This window comes from Hesperophylax consimilis, chromosome 28 (genome assembly GCF_061612785.1).
Source record: "Hesperophylax consimilis isolate HC1 chromosome 28, BYU_Hcon_1.0, whole genome shotgun sequence".
Taxonomy (NCBI): domain Eukaryota; kingdom Metazoa; phylum Arthropoda; class Insecta; order Trichoptera; family Limnephilidae; genus Hesperophylax; species Hesperophylax consimilis.
The window spans coordinates 9,956,089-9,972,710 of NC_142863.1; the positions used below are offsets into that span (position 1 = coordinate 9,956,089).

At 35.9% G+C, this 16,622-nt stretch overlaps 2 protein-coding genes across 3 annotated transcripts in view; one reads left to right on the forward strand and one right to left on the reverse strand.

Annotated features, from left to right (window-relative positions):
• Nucleotides 1–608: 608 nt before the first annotated feature.
• ND-B12 (NADH dehydrogenase [ubiquinone] 1 beta subcomplex subunit 3) lies at nt 609–4,115 on the reverse strand. The gene is made up of 3 exons (XM_089648556.1): nt 4,009–4,115; nt 3,555–3,707; nt 609–1,341 (listed from the first exon to the last, which is right to left on the reverse strand). The coding sequence occupies exons 2-3, from the start codon at nt 3,701–3,703 to the stop codon at nt 1,179–1,181; spliced, it is 312 nt and encodes a 103-aa protein (XP_089504682.1). The 5' UTR covers nt 3,704–3,707; nt 4,009–4,115; the 3' UTR covers nt 609–1,178.
• A 2,443-nt stretch (nt 4,116–6,558) lies between these two features.
• LRP1 (LDL receptor protein 1) overlaps nt 6,559–16,622 on the forward strand; it is a 325,177-nt gene continuing 315,113 nt past the window's right edge. For both annotated transcript variants that reach the window (XM_089648596.1, XM_089648597.1), the window contains exon 1: nt 6,559–6,934. In XM_089648596.1, the coding sequence (XP_089504722.1) occupies nt 6,793–6,934 (142 nt within the window). In that variant the 5' untranslated portion in view covers nt 6,559–6,792. The remainder of the gene's footprint in view (nt 6,935–16,622) is intronic.

Consider the following 16,622-nt stretch of genomic DNA (forward strand, 5'->3'; position numbering starts at 1 on the left):
GTCATTCATTCTTTCATAAAATGGTGCATTACAACAGAATCCTCCGCTGCTCATCTCACTAGGGAATTCCTGTGTCGAGATGAGAAGCAACACAATAATATTTAATCAAATAAGTAAAGTACATAATACATACATAGATGGGTTTTCTACTGTGATTTATTCAGAATTGAAATTAATTTAGCCATGTTTGGTGACCAGATCTGAATAGTCAGGTACTTCCCCACTTTTTTCTTCTTCATCTCCTTCCCTTCCCCACTACCTTCGGCCTCACAACATACCCCAATTGGGGATGCCATAGTCTCACTGGTTCGATATTCACTTAAAAATAATGTGCGTAAATGAAATCAAGCGTTGTATAAATAAGATTAATAGTATAAAACTGCGCCCACAATGCGTTGTTTACCCATACTACTGCAAATGGCATCTAAGTACGGCGGCGCCTACTCGTTACCTACCCCTTGTTCCTAACTACACACCAAACGCATAACTTTACCTAATTGTAGCTCGGCGACAGTCAGCACGTTTCCATGCCATATCCCCTTTAGTTTTCCATTTTCATACACAAGACATTTTATTTTAAGCAACCCACCATAAAGAAGAAGAAAAAAACATTTTCTATTTCAATTTTTATTTATTATTATCTAAACATGAATTTACAAACAAAATAACATTATAGAAAAACCATGCAGAAAATCGAGTTTAAGATTCAATATACAAAGAGATGACAAGTGTTTAAGCATGTCTAATTCTACTGCTGCAGAGATATTAATACAAGGTTAAGAGCGAACTTACAACATTCAGAGAAGTTAACCCTGAGACTGCTGACGCAAGCAGGGTTCACAGACGTTGCTTGAATATGTAACAATTAATACACTAAGTACTTAATTAAGAGACCTAAGGCTGTTAACAACTAGAGTGATATCTTTAAACCACAGCAAGTAGTTTCATGTTTCCATATTAATATTTAGAGGTATGATATTAATTAAATTGTAAACTGAACACCCGGAAATCTCGTCACTCGAGTGGTTAGATGTTTGGAGTGGAACACCGCAGTCTACGGCATAACGAACAGGAGGGAAACAGCAGGAGACCAGACTCGCCAATAGTCGAAGAGACGGCGGTATTTGTATGTCATAAATTAATAACACTATTTCTTTTTGCACAATGTTTAGAGGGTTTTAGTGGCCGTGGCCGTGGTCGCCTCCTTTTTTGGTCAGTTCTGTGTAAGCCACGGTCAGACCAAAAGCGGTGAGCCCAACAATCATTCCACGGGAAGCAAATATCCTCAGACGGGTGCCAATACCAGGGAAATGATTGCGATCGTACCGCCACACTTCATTCCTACAAGCAAATAAAACAATTGTAACTATAATGCGGAAAAACTTTCATTATTCTTTAGTAAATTGATAGACTTGCCCTAACATAAAATCTGAGTATCATTTAGACGAGCTGAAGGCCAAGCACGTGTCCATGTTTTTGACACCAGGACGGTTTGAGAATGCTTTGAATTTGAAATAACAACAACATATGCAGAAATGTAAAGTAAGGAAACAGTTTGCAGCAGAGTCCATCGTAGGACTTTTCTGCGCAGGATTTTCATTTTTAATCAATCCGCCCGGTGTAGTGACAGTAAAAAAGAGTGAGGTGGGTAAATTATAACATCTGCCCTGATGATGGACACTGCCGTGCTGTCCGAAACGTTGGCTAAAGAAGGAGGTAGCGCAACACGGCATAATACCCCAAAAACAAATCGCTATAAATTATAACTCGTTTATAAAGTTGTCTTCTAAATAATGTAACACTAAAGGTAAGGACCATAAATTGACTCATTCTGGTATATATAAGGGTATATGACTGTTCCGCATTTTATATTGGGAAAACAACTCGTAATTTCGACATCAGAATCAAAGAACATTTAAGGTCCAACGTTATCTCTGAGGTGTGCGGCCGCACATCTGTTAAAAATTGTCCAAACACATCTTGAAGAAAGGAATGTGACATCGGATTATATTTTATGATAGTTTTTTATAAGCCACATATTTTGTAATTCATTATTTCGTGGTACATTAAAGGTAGAAACACACCGGGTCGACGTATGCAGTACGTGCATTACTATGATCCCAGTTCAACGTGCACTCTGGTTCTACATATGCAACGAGTGAGACCACGCGATAAGTGGTTTCTAGTTCTTTAGTACGCGACGTTCAGGCGCATTGTTTGATTTGATGTTTATTTTTTAGGCTATGTGTTTCACTTGCTAGCAGAAGTGAATCTTAGCTTTGTCATGTCTTGCGATTCAGAGAGTGAATTTGAGGATGATTTACTTAGTTTATTATTTTATTAAGCCAACTGTCTAAACCAGAGGTTCTCAAAGTGGTCTATATGGACCCCCAGGGGTCTATATCTGCTTGCCGGGGGTCCATGTCAGCGAGAAAAAAAATTTAGGGGTCCACAAGATTCAAATGGGGGTACAATCGAGCCGATCCCCATTTACCTCAAGTCAACATTTGGGAGTTCCGTAAATGACACAATACACCTAACACAAACAACACAGTTTACGTAATACTAATAATAGACTGAGAAATTACTTATTTGATATTTGTATTTATATATTTCGTAAAGTTGTTTATGAGGTATATAAACAGAGTTATACATTCCTTTTCTCGTCAGAATTAATATATTGAAGCAAAACATTGCACATCAGAAGCCGCGAATTTTCCTAGATCCCCAACTTCTTTTTGAAAAACGTCCAGGGTAATACTGACGTTCAACATTTAAATGTACTTCACACAGACGTCAAAACTAAGTTTGAGTACATTTTGACTATGGAAATGCAACATTGAAGAATCGGATATCATGTGACAAGAAGAACTGACCGGAATAAGCACTGACAGAGAACTTAAGGGGCAGTTCTGTAGGGCCAGCTACAGAAAGAAATTTCCGTTGCTTATCCTGCTTCATTTTCATTTGGTGTAATACCTCACAAGGGCGCCCCTGTCTGCACAGTGTAAAGACAGAGGAACTATACCGCCACCCGATTGTTGGACAGGCAAGGGAAGGGAATCTTTTTTTCGAAAAAAATAAATGATTATCACATGGGACGTTTAATAGTTTTAGGAAAATTCAATATTCGGCAGGCAGGGGGTCTACGGAGAAAAAAAAATTTGGCAAGGGGTCTACGGGGCAAAAAAGTTTGGGAACCTCTGGTCTAAACAGACAACCATAGATATACCAAAGAATATAGGTGTCACGCTACCCCATCCATCTTTACACGTCCCACGCCACTCTGGACAGCTCAGATCGGCACAGCAATGGAAGCGGTTGATGGGCCGCACACACAATGATAAATAAAATTAGAGGGAACGCTGTTAAGGTGTTGTAGTAACAATTTTTCATATTTCGCTAACCATATCATGAAAAAAATACAGGGGGAACTTCACAAGACCTGGAAACAACTGAAAGGAGTGAGGTGAAATGGGAGATAGCACAACGGGCCTGATTGCTCACAGGGACTACCAGTTTACTGTCTCCGCTTTAATAAATACATAAGTCACCTAAGCCACGGGTCAGATAATCCTCTCTTGGCCAATTTCTCCTTGACTTTCATCAATTTGGGGATATCTTCCACCTTGTATATTTGCCAGTCCGGCACTGTGTACGCCGGGCCGTGGCCGTGCCCATGTCCGTGTCCGTCGCCTCCCATTGCTCTGAAGAACACATCAAAATGTTAAAAAATACAACAACAAAGTCGTCAGGCTATTAACTTATTATTTATTTACTTTACTTCACACAAAGGGGAAGTGATAAATGCATTGAATTAACCGATATCTTCCTAAAACAGCAAAAGTTAACTGCATAAACGGGTATAAGACACTTTAATTTTACGCAATTTTGTAACAGTTTTGACATTACATAATAAAGGTAAGGTTAAAAAATGTTCACGATATTAGTTGTTAAAACATTAATATAGATGTCGAATTTAAAGAATGGTTAAGATTTAAGAATGACCTTCTTAATTTGTTACAAAATTAATAATATTCTTGTTTCCGAAGAAACAGAGCCGATAATATTTTTCAGCACGACTTTCGTTTCGATAATATATATTTTCTATGGATAATAAATGACAGATGACAGCGGCAATAGCTAGAAGCTTTTTAGAACGTGAAATAATTATATACTGTTAGGCTAAAATAGCCATTAAATGCATATTTTTATATTGGCATGGTTACATTTTCGTTTACCATAATATATATTTGAATAAATACCTACACTTATAAGGATTTGTTTACACTCACTCACCGTTCAATGAAAAATAATATTTTTTCTTCTATTTTTCTGCTATTATCTTGTAATCTCTTCTTTTTATGTAATTTTCGCACTCGAGTCCTAACTGTTCTCGACTACCAGCTGGGACTATGTTGTTAGTTTGATAGTACTACTATATGGGACCAATAGCTGAAATTTTATTTATTGTCATGTTATAAAGTGTACGCCTTATTATTTCACTTGTCGTTATACCGTCACCCCAATTCTATCACGTATTATCTGTATACCTTAATATTTATTTTATGTCTCATACCATTATTTTTACTTTATATTAAATGACTTATGCATGTAATTAGAAACTGTAATGGCGCAACTTTCAACTTGAACATAAGAATTAATTTCTCGATTGAGATGGGTAGTATTGCAAAAAAAAATAGCCTTGCACTCCCAAGTGCTGTAGCCCTTTAAAATCGTTTATGAATTATAAATTAAAGTGAGGGGGGGTATAATATAAGACTTAAGTGATTTTTTTTTGCTTAAATCATGAACTCAAAATTTTACTGATACTACATCTTCCTTATCTTCATATTGATTATTTTGTTTTGTAATTGCTTTTTCAGGTGTATTTACCTTCCTTTTACTGTGACTTATTCCTATTTATCCGTTTTTTATGTTAGCCTCAGCAAAACGCCCCTGTCTACACAGTGTAAAAGTGGGGGAACTATATCGCTACCCGGCTGGGCAGCATTGTGAGGCGGGATGGTGCCGTTGGAAGGGATTTATTCATGCTGGTTTGGAAGGGCGATTATATGATGGAGGAAAAATACTTATTTTTTCTTGTTTTTTACGTTATTTTTGGTTTGTTTATTAATTAATAACGTTTTGTTGCAAACACAGAAACATTTATTTATTGAATAAAAAATAAAAAAGCCTTCTCTTTAAGCAGCAAGATAAAAAGACAAAACAAACATACTACGGAGAGAAAGGAATTAAAAGAAAAAAGTTAAAAGTAATTAACAAAAAAAATTCCACATGGGCAATGCGTGGGCATATCTGGAATAGTTAAGGCAGAATAACTTAATGAAATGTTAATATTTTTATTGAAGGACAGTATTCCGTAAATAGATAAATAAAACAAAAAAACTTAATTATTACATTATAAATTATTTTACTTCCATCGTTCACACGATGCTTAAGTGGCTGTTTTGGCGCACGACGCATGCGCTCACGCAACGTGAGAAAAAGGAACTTGCGCGCAACATTACCATTGCTAGGGATTTCTCCCTACATCTAGGGAGAAACAGAGAGTTCCCGTGGACAAAGGGAGTTTTTGATAATAAATATTAGATTTTGATATCGGCGAAGACGTCATAAATTGAATAACATAAGCAATTGTTTTTATTAAATCCATGGCATTGGTTTGCACCCCTCTTCCATAATGCATTTAAAAATCGGTAAACACGCCAAACGCGCTTTCATCATTTCACATTTTTTGTCACGTAAGAACATTGATACCACGATATTAATAATAATAATAACATGGCATTTATATAGCGCAGTTTAGTGTCATTTCACTTATGATTTACTAAACTTAAAAACGGTAATTTAGTATTACTGGTCATGTTCTTAAAATTATTCCTACAGTGTGCCTTACCCAATACAGATCTAATATTATAACACTTAATATACCTTTATACAAAGTGATGAATATGATATTTATACAAAACATAGAATAACAATAACAGCAGGACAGGACAAAACAAGAATATTAAAACTAAAAACAGGAGGTAGTTTGTGCTCAGAATTGAGAATCTTCCGAGCACAAATTTTAAAATGTACAAGGAGGCAACCGAAACTAAACAATTACCGGAACTTTTTGAATATGGCTTATTATAAAATATCTAAAAGAAGTTGAGATTTATGAATGGTAGGATGTTTGAATGAACGAATGCCATACGATGCCAAATAACGAAATATAGTCTAGTCTACGACTAGTTCGTATGTTTAGCGGCCCGGCAGCTTAATGATTTTTCAACATGGGTCTCTTCAAGACTCAGATTCACTCCTTTCTTTGTCCAGAAATACCCTTCACAGACTATCCCCAAAGATCACAGGCCCCGGGGGAAATTATTTCCCTCTGGTCACCCTGTGGATGTAGAAATATATATATTTTTTTACCGTCTCCCCAAATCTAGGGAGTTTGCCGATATTTGAGCATTATTGGGGAGTTTTCATGTTTCGCAGTTTGATTTATTTTTGTTCTGGCAACGTTGCTCGCTCGGGTGTTGTAGAAGTAACTATTATTTCAGTGTTTTGTTGTGACAAGTGGGTTTCGTTCCGCGAGTGTTCCGTGTTGTGCAGTGTAACGCCGCGGCTGTCAATAGTTCGCCGCTGCGAAAACGAATCAATCCCACACGTTTTATTACATAAATTCCCACGTTAAACAAAACAAAATGCTCTAGTGCCATGTCCCGTGAAGTGTGCGTGTTTTAATTACAAGTGTCTCCGCTCTTTTAAGTTACGAAGATGCGAAATAACATACACGCATCTTTCGGTGCACATCATTGGACAATTTCTGTCGCAGTAGTTCTTTTTGGATTATTGTTTACCGCCCGTGGAGCCAGCATCACGGATTACATCTCAGATTGGCGTTCTGCGCCGTCTTCAGGTAAAGGAATTATCATATTTTAGTTTGTTTATCAATTATGAATGCGGGCGGAATAAAAAATGCCGCAAATCTCTCACTGATAAAGTGATCAATAAAAAACCCTTACAATAATAATCTTAACATTGAAGAGAATTTAATGTTTTTTGTCTGTCAAAGTAGACTGGATGTTGTAGAAATGAGATCCTTCAGGCGTATGTGTGGTAAAATCATGTGTGACCGTATTACAAATTAATGTGGTGATCCGAAAAGAATACAAGACTAATGTAAGCGTAATGAATAAGTCGAAGAAAGGGGGACTTAGGTGGTTTCGACAGATAGAGAGTATGAAAGTAGAAAATAGTGCAAAGAAATTATGACATGAAATTGAATGGTAGATAGATGTCGGTGAATGCCGCGAAGACTTGGGTTATGTCAATAGTTAGAATATATTAGGTATGTATGAGAGACAAAACTGGGGATGCTGTATGGAGGGTCTTATGAGGAAATGAAGGAGTGTATCCGGGTCTTGAAGAGACTGAAGTTGTAGGAGGGAAGAAACACAGATGCCGAGGTCTCATGCCACAACCAAGCTGTTGAAGACAGAACGAGTCGTAGAAACGACCCGATCTCATATTATAATATCTTTGCATGCGACAAATAATGTCAACACGACAGTTGTGTGGCGGTCCATCCTCTCTGCGTACCTCTTCGGCATTGTTTAGTTAGTTAGAATTTTTACTATTTCTTGTGTATGTCCATATTTTTACAGGAACATCGAAAAATGCCCATTGTTTATATTAAATTTATTGTTTTTATGCATAGATCTTTATACCGAAACCTGGTGACCCAAACAACACACACTTAGGACTGTGTGTATTGATAAATATGTATACACTTCCCGACAGCGATATCCTTGTGAAACGTCTCCGAGAAACAGCCCTTTGTTTTGTTCATCTACTTAACTAGTTACGCCTAAAACGAAAACAGCTGTATCGTGAATAATATTTATGATCATTATGCATCAACTGTCCTTGTTCTGTTGTGTGTTCTTTATACAAACTTTCAGCTTCACAAATCCTACAATTATAATGTCTGCGCTAGTCCAAATAATTATGTTCTCTTATTTAAATCAAAACCAAAATTTCCTCAGAAAGCATTACATTAATAAGTAAGTACTTGAATACCTACCCACTTAATTGTAAACCATATATTGTATGCAACATTTTTAAAATTTCAAATAAGGAATTAAACAATTTATCCAAAGAAATCTCATTAACTATTCCCTTTTCAAACTTTCTTCAGGCAGGTAGGTACCAAGATATTGAAAAAACGTGAATAAAAAAGTCCAAATAATCACAATGATTTCACATTCGAAAATACTTTAAAGCGGCCACCATCTTTAAACCGAAACGGAACGTACAAACAAATTTACTGTCACACGAAATGCAAATCGGCCGAATTAAAATAGGAATACGCTATTTTTCACTTGTCAGTAATTAATAATGTATATTTAATTAATTTTTGTGTGAATAGGTACTGTCTTAACATGGTGTCCAGGGTAAAGTGCACTAACTTAGGGGGGTGATCCTACACGATTTTAGATAAACCTTTTTTTTTCGTTATTCCAACAAGATAGTTTTTAGGTTAAAAAATTGAATTTTTTGTATGGGAAAATATATATTTTTCTATGTTAAAAAAAGTATTTTTTACTTCTACCATCATGTAGATTATGTAGAATAACCTCCCGAAGTTAGTACACTTTACACACGAGCACCCTGTATACATATTAATATTACGAACATTTTACACTGCGTGATAATCATAATCTTTGTAACTAGGCACAGTAATGAAAAACGAATATTTACGTGAAGCTTTTTTTTGTTGATCGCGTCGTTGGTTGGTTCTATATTTAGATTGACCTGTTGTCGGTTCCTTCGAAATGTGGACTTGTTTTTAAAGATGTGCTGCGGACTACATACTTCATTATTTATACTCCAAAACCGCTGTAAATTATCGACAATGTTATGGCAATTATTAATTTAATCAGCAGATAAAATGTTATTATTAATACATTATTATATTACAAACAAATTTGAGCGTTTACCTCTACGCAAACAAACAATGTATAATATTTCTTACGTTAAGGCGAAGCTTAATGCTAAATCACTATTTTGATTAATCTTTATAACGATTTGGTGTACATTATGAATACCAAAAAATGTGCTTTAGATAAATTGAAGGTTTTCCTATCGTTTCGCTTGAGTAAAATACAAATAAAAAAAATTACTCAATAGAAATGTATGAACGCGTAAATGAAACAACTTAAAAAAATACAGTATTATATGTAAGATTATCTGTGACAGTTTCACTTGATTAACTTTTTTGCTTTCTTCTAAAAATTTTTCACAAAATAAATAAAAACCAGTTTTGTGCTTGAAATCGAACGTTTCTAGACTCCGTTTGTCAAGCGATTTTAATGCCTATTACCTACAATATAAGGTATACAAGAATATACACATTTTTGGCTTGTAGCTTGCTCTTAAAGAAGTTTTTTTGTGCTCGGTACAGCATGTATGGAGTTATTGTATGTAGAATGATTTCATGATGAATATGGGTTCAGAGTCAATGTGATTGAAAGAGACTACGAAAACAGTGTGCAATATAATGAACAATACGTGGTTGTAAACATAGATGGACTAAAAAAGTAAAGTTAGTCTGATACAACACGCGTGGTTTCACTGAACTAGGTCCATTGGGCATACTTAAAATTTACTGTGTTTAGTATAGCACAATAAGTTCGTTCGTTTGACAAGGTGTCGCTATCCGCCACAAACGCGTCCCTCTAGAACTCTTAAAAACAGATCTCATGGAGTTTTTTTTTTCATTCGTAAATACAGGCCAATAACTTACAGGCGAACGTAGCAACACACAAGTATAAGAAGGACGATTGACCATTGATGCCTTATAATTAGATATGAAGCGAAAAAATAGGTTCCACTCTAGTTACCTCCAAGTGACCTCCAATGCTCCAACGTTTTAACTAAATTTAACTAAGCGTACCGCTGGGTATGATTTGGCCAAAAGTATTATAGTGATTTGTTTTTGGGGTATTATGCCGTGTTGCGCTACCTCCTTCTTTAGCCAACGTTTCGGACAGCATTGCAGTGTCCATCATCAGGGCAGATGTGTAATCTAGAAACAAATCACTATAAAGCGTACCGCTTATCACTTTCTAATAGTGGAACATGTTTTGGCGAGAAATGAGTACGCAGTACGCTTCTGATTGTATAGCTGTATGCAACGTACTAAGTCCGTATTCGTCTTACTGTAAGCGAGTAAGCGTACTTGTCATCTCAGTTACACCCGTGTTGTAGAATGTAGCAATTCGCCGCAACTTTTATATACATAAACGCTGCCCGGTCCTATAAACATATATTATCTATTTCGTTTATACACACATATGGTTTGAATTTCAATCTTTTTCATACATAAACAATGTTTGAATTAAGAATTTATTGGAAGCAGTGTTTGTTACTTGCCACAATTTGGGTTTATTTTGCTAGACAATAACGGGTCTATTTGTATTGTAATGTGTAATGTCATTGGTTCTGCATGATGAACGCTTGGAGCTAGTGAATGAGTTTGCGTATTTGGGAAGTATGTTGTTATCAGAGATGTGCAAAATGGGTACCCAAAACCATTTGAAATGCAAAATGGAAATGGGTCAGTACTTTTCCATTTGAAAATGCAAAATGCAAAATAGTTTTTAGAAAAGCATTTCAAATGCAAAATACCTATTTTCAAAATGCATTGAAAATGCAAAATGGTTTCTGAGGTCAAACAATTAAAATAATTATAGAATTTTTAAACAATTTTGTCATAATAATGGACATCAATGTAGAACAAACATATTACATGATGGTAAATCCAAAAACACCACGACTACAGATTATGAGACAACAAAAAATTTGCGCAGGACTAATGTTGCCAACGTATTTGAATCAGTATTTTTTGTAATGGTTTCACTCAATTGCCAGGGCTCCTACCAGGGAGCAACTCGACAAATATAAATTATCTCTCATAGCGAGGTTGAGGACCGACTGATATTTGGGGCTTATAAAAAAAAGATGAGTGGAGATAGTATGAGAGGAGTTGAGAAAAGTATTTAAAATGCAAAATGGTTTTTAGAAAAGCATTTCAAATGCAAAATGGAAAATACCCATTTTGAATTTCCATTTGAAATGGATTTATTTGAAATAAAACACATCGCTGGCTGTTATGCACACTACAACAGTATCTCAACGAAGTCTTCATGCAGAATGAATTAATTTATGAATCATGTAAGTCAAAAGTCATGCTATTTGAGAGAGAGAAAGTATGAAAATCTGTGTTATTTTTGTCAGTATGTTTACTGTAGAATATCGGAATATCGGAGAGTCATTGGTAGAAGCGTGAACGCAGGGAACTCTTTTATGTCTTGGAATGCTAGTGGTAAAATGACAGTAGTACGCCATTATTTTTATTGCAAAATTGTTAATGTTTTTGTACCGTCTTACCAGACGAGGTGTTACCATATTGTTAAGAGGAAGCTACAAGTCTAAAATATGTATTTTTTTTTTTTTTTTTTTACAGTATTACCGCACAAGAGTCCCAACTGCTCCCGTCTGGAGCCAGTGAGACTATGGCATCCCCAATTGGGGTATGATGTGAGGCTGAGGGTATTGGGGAGGGGAGGGAGATGGGGAAGAGGAAGGTGGGGAGGTACCTGGCTATTCAGATCTGGTCACCAAACACGGCTAAAGCCATTTCAAGCAACGTTTCAATTCTGAATGGTGGTCTTACACCAGGGCGATACTGAGAGTATCTTCCACTCTGGAACGTGCCGCAAATATACTATATATTATTTTAAATTAATTAATTGTGAAATAACACAAATTAATCAAATAAAATTTATTTGCGCACGCCGGGTTCGAACCCGCGACCTTCGGATCTGTAGTCAAAAGCGTATACCACTAGACCACGCCGGCCGTCAAGATATGTATATTCTTGGTATGCCTTATTTCGTAACGAACATAGGTAGTAAGCATTAAAATCGCTTGGCAAACGGAGTCAAGAAACGCTGGATTTCAAGCGCAAAAGTGGTTTTTATTTATTTTTTAAACAATTTTATAAGAACGCAAAAAAGTTAATCAAGGGAAACTGTCACAGATAATCTTAGCCGTAATATAGTATTTTTTTAAAGTTGTTTAATTTATGCTTTCATACATTTGCATTGAATAAAAACATTTTTTAGTAGTTTACATTTATATTTTATATTGAGTAAATATATTTTTTATTTGAATTCTACTCAAAGTAAACGATAGGAAAAGCATCAATTTATCTAAAGCATATTTTTTGGTATTCATAATGTAAACAAATTCGTTATAAAGATTAATGAAAAATCACTATTTAACATTAACCTTCGCCTTAAAGAAAAACCACGTGACCATATTTTTGAGTAAATTATGATATCAGTCGTAGATTGACTGCCGAAGAGCGCACATTGACCATACGCAGAAACAACGTTAGAGCACAATAGCAATGCATCACTGTATCTCCAGCCCACCACGCAACACGAAATGAAAAGAATTATTAAATATCTTAAAACAAATGCAAGTGCTGGCTACGACACAATAAATTGTAAAACAATACTTAGTCTGTCGGAACTACTGGTTTCTTCAATATCGAAACTAATTAACCGTTGTATTGTACTAGTACAAGCAGCGAATTGTTCTCATAATCAGTTCCAATTTTGAAAATGACACTTGAATTCAAAGCAAATCCAAGTTCTAGAGTTCATTCAACTGGAGTTACAGACAGAATCACAACCGAAATTAGTGTTTTTAATAATATTAATTCATGTCTATAATTTTTATTGATTTTATTTTCTTTGTTCTTTTTCTTATTTCCGCGTCGTATACCATTTGGAATCGGGCCGCTAACAATAACAATCCTTGTGCAAACGGCGATAAGGTTTAAAATCCCGCTCAACGCCAGCCGCCTGTTTTGATTGATGCAAGGAAAAAAATGTTCAAACCACATGATTATTATGCATTACTTCGTAGTGATTCGCTTTAAGGCGATGCACTACGTCGTGTAATATTTTAAATTGAGCCGCTATCAATAACAACCCTTACGTAGATGGCGATAAGGTTTAAATTCCCGCTTAACACCATCCGCCTGTTTTGATTTATGCAAGAAAAAAACATGGCCAAAAAGTGCCTTTTATTTTATTTTGTGGATGTTCAGGCATAAATATATTTTTATTTTTTTTCGATCATTTTATAAAAAACTTAATTTGTTATAGTAAAAAATGAAATCATAACCGAAAATGGGTTCGTAAGTAGGAGATTTTCAACATAAAAGCAGTTTTCATAGGCCTTATACATTATTTTTTTTCTGGGCTTATAAAAAGACTTATCTAAAAAATACTCGATTATTTCAAAGGCCAAGATATATTCTACTCGCAGTATTTAATTAAAGCATCTGAAACATTTCTAGGCGACCAAATTTTCAAACCAAAAACACATGATTTCGCATTAATACGTATGGCATCGCCTTAACAACTAAGGTTAGGTCAGGTTGTGTAGATTATATTAGGTTGTGTTTTTGGTTTATAGATAAGTACGATTGTACTGAAGTGAAAAAAACCTTAAGTTTTTTTCTTTTATCCATCTGTTTACTGTAAACCTTAATATATAAAATTCAGCTTGCAAAAGTAGTCTACCGATATCGCTGAAAATTTCAACGTTTGTGCTTATTAGTTCCAGGAGTGTTGCCAAGAGTGGTTTAAATGGTAGAAGAAGTGGGGGACGACCAAGGAATACTTACGACGAGACGATACCCTAAATAAAGCCAGAATCTAAACGACGTAAGTGAAGCAGCCGTGAACAAAAATATTCGGCTCGCGGCCCGGCGTAATGGACAGTCCTACGGTCGACTTTGCCCTAGCAGGCTTAGAAAATCGATCTTTCCGCGGCGTTTATTTTAATTATTTCTGATGAACGTATTACTAAAATCTCAAATGTTTCTAGAGGGATCCCTCGGGAAGTTACTAATTCATCGTCTTGAAAAATAAATTCTGGTGCTTACGGCCACTTTTATAATTAAAGAACGTTTTATAAAATTTTAAAACCGCTTTACATAAAAAATCTTAGGGATCATCCGCAGGGATTCCTCTAAAAACATTTGAGATTTTAGTAATACGTCCATCAGGAATAATTGCAATGTCAGCGACGAGCAAACCCCTGTTATTAGCATCGAATTAAAGTAGATGTAATGTAGTTTTTTAACAGTAACATTGTGGTATACAGTAGTGAATTGTTGAAGAAGTCAGAGACGCTCAAGAAAGACAGCAATAGCGAAGCATTGCTTGGTCAATTAGTTAATAATTTGAGACCTTTTTCTTTTTCTAGACTTACTAGGTACTTTTATCAGTAGATCTCAACATTGTATTAGGCAATATTAATTTGTTATTCTCTGGGGGGGAATGCGCGCACTCGAATATAGTCGATATCATAATTGGGGACAATCGTGGGCAGAGGCGGATTTGCAGTCTTGGCCGCCCTAGGCCCCAGACCATGTAGCCGCCCCTTTCTCAGTACCCATCATATTGACCAGGAGTATCCAAACTTTTCAGTAAGTTCCTAGGGTCAAAACCGTTTTAATTTTCCTGCCATTATCATTCATGGTTCATGGGGTGAGATTTGTCCAGGTCTTGGCGGCGGATACGTCTGCCCACCTGCTGCGTGGCGGGCCGGATCGAGAGAGACTGGGTGAGGGAGGCCTTTTGACCTTTCCAGCCGGACTATTGGAGGGATGTATTCATACGTATGTCACTCCTGGACACACTAATCCCCAGATTCCTACCCACCCCTCATACATTTTCCTTTTCAGAACTTCCTATCCTTCCCTTCCTTAAAAAGACCCTCCACACAGCATCACCTAAGATGACATAGGTCGTGAGGGAAAATATTTTCCTCAAAGCCTCCTGTGTGGAATTAATGTAAAAAAAATACGCTTGCTAAATTCGCTAGTTAAATTACTGTATAATTGTCGATTGTCGCAGGCCGGATTGATGACATTGGCGGGCCGTTGTTTGGAGGCCCCTGATATAGACTATAGACTACATAATGAATTTACTTTATTGACAACTTTTATCGAAATCGATTCAGAAATTTAGTTAACTATAATAGCTGCTAGTTTGTAATACTTTCTAAGGTTTCAAGGATTTGAATAAAACATTTAAAACAGTTTTAGGTTTAATTTATTTAACTAGTTTCAGGTTTATTCTCATACAATAATATACAAAAAATCCTCAAAGTTGAAAAAAACCCTTTTTGATGTTGATGATTCATTTTAATGCTTAAATGCTTTTAGGCTTGCAGTGTAAATAAAATATTGTAAACTAGACAAAGCATTTTGGCATTTCGCACTTGGACGGGCCCAGGCCATAAATAAATAAGCACAAACTCGACAACCAAAATTTACACATCTTCGGATCTACCGGATCTGCCCTGATGATGGACACTGCAACGCTGTCCGAAACGTCGGCTAAAGAAGGAGTTAGCGCAACACGGCATAACACCCCAAAAACAAACAACAAAAATAGACAAAGCATAATCATATGTAAAGCATTTAAGCATTAAAATGAATCTTCAACATAAAAAAGTATTTTTTTCAACTTTGAGGATTTAAAAAAAAAAAATCACAAGTTTCGCCACAATACAAAGTATGTCAAAAAAATACAAATAAATAGTAGTATATTTGTGTGTAAGGATATAATGGTCAACCTTATGGTTCCAGAGATAGCCTCATTTTTAATGTCAGTTCCATACAAATTTTTCTTAAAAAAATGATGACTCCTTCATTTGTACACGCAATTGCTTCATACTTGCTTCATATTTTATAGCATATTAATGATCAGCAGAATCCATTTCTAGCCAAAAAAATACACTTGAAAATTCAAGTCTCTATGTCTATGAAAGGCGATTTTCAGCCCACTGTGCACAGTGTTTTGGCTTGCAGTGTAAATAAAATATTGTAAACTAGACAAAGCATACTCATATGTAAAGCATTTAAGCATTAAAATGAATCATCAACAAAAAAAGATTTTTTTTCAACTTTAGGATTAAAAAAAAAAAAAATCGCACTTTGCGCCACAATATGAAGTATGTCAAAAAAATACAAATAAATAGTAGTATTATCTGTGTGTAAGGATAGAATGGACAACCTTATGATTCCAGAGATAGCCTCATTTTTAATGTCAGCGCCATACAAATTTTTCTTTAAAAAATATAACTCCTTCATTTGTACACGCAATTGCTTCGTACGACATTTTATAGCATAGTAATGATCAGCAGAATCCATTTCTAGCCAAAAAAAATACCCTTGAAAATTCAAGTCTCCATGTCTATGAAAGGCGATTTTCAGCCCACTGTGCGACGGAGCATGATAGGTGTGGCGAGGGCGGCTGCGGGGCGTGGGGGCGCGCTGTGTGCTGTGTGTGAACACGCTCTTGCATATCGCTATTTTGTACGTAGAATATTTAGGTAATTAGGAAGTAATTTCTTGTTATCATCTGTGACTTTTTTGTCACGATTGGCCGCCCCTAATATCTGGCCGCCCTAGGCCCGGGCCTACTTAGGCCTAAGGGCAAATCCGCCTCTGA

Excerpts from the sequence above, each read along its gene's own strand:
- ND-B12 (XM_089648556.1), bottom strand. The coding sequence starts at position 3,703 with ATGGGAGGCGACGGACACGGACATGGGCACGGCCACGGCCCGGCGTAC. Across the intron at positions 1,342-3,554 it reads TTATCTGACCCGTGGCTTAG|GAATGAAGTGTGGCGGTACG; the intron begins GTGACTTATGTA and ends ATTTGCTTGTAG.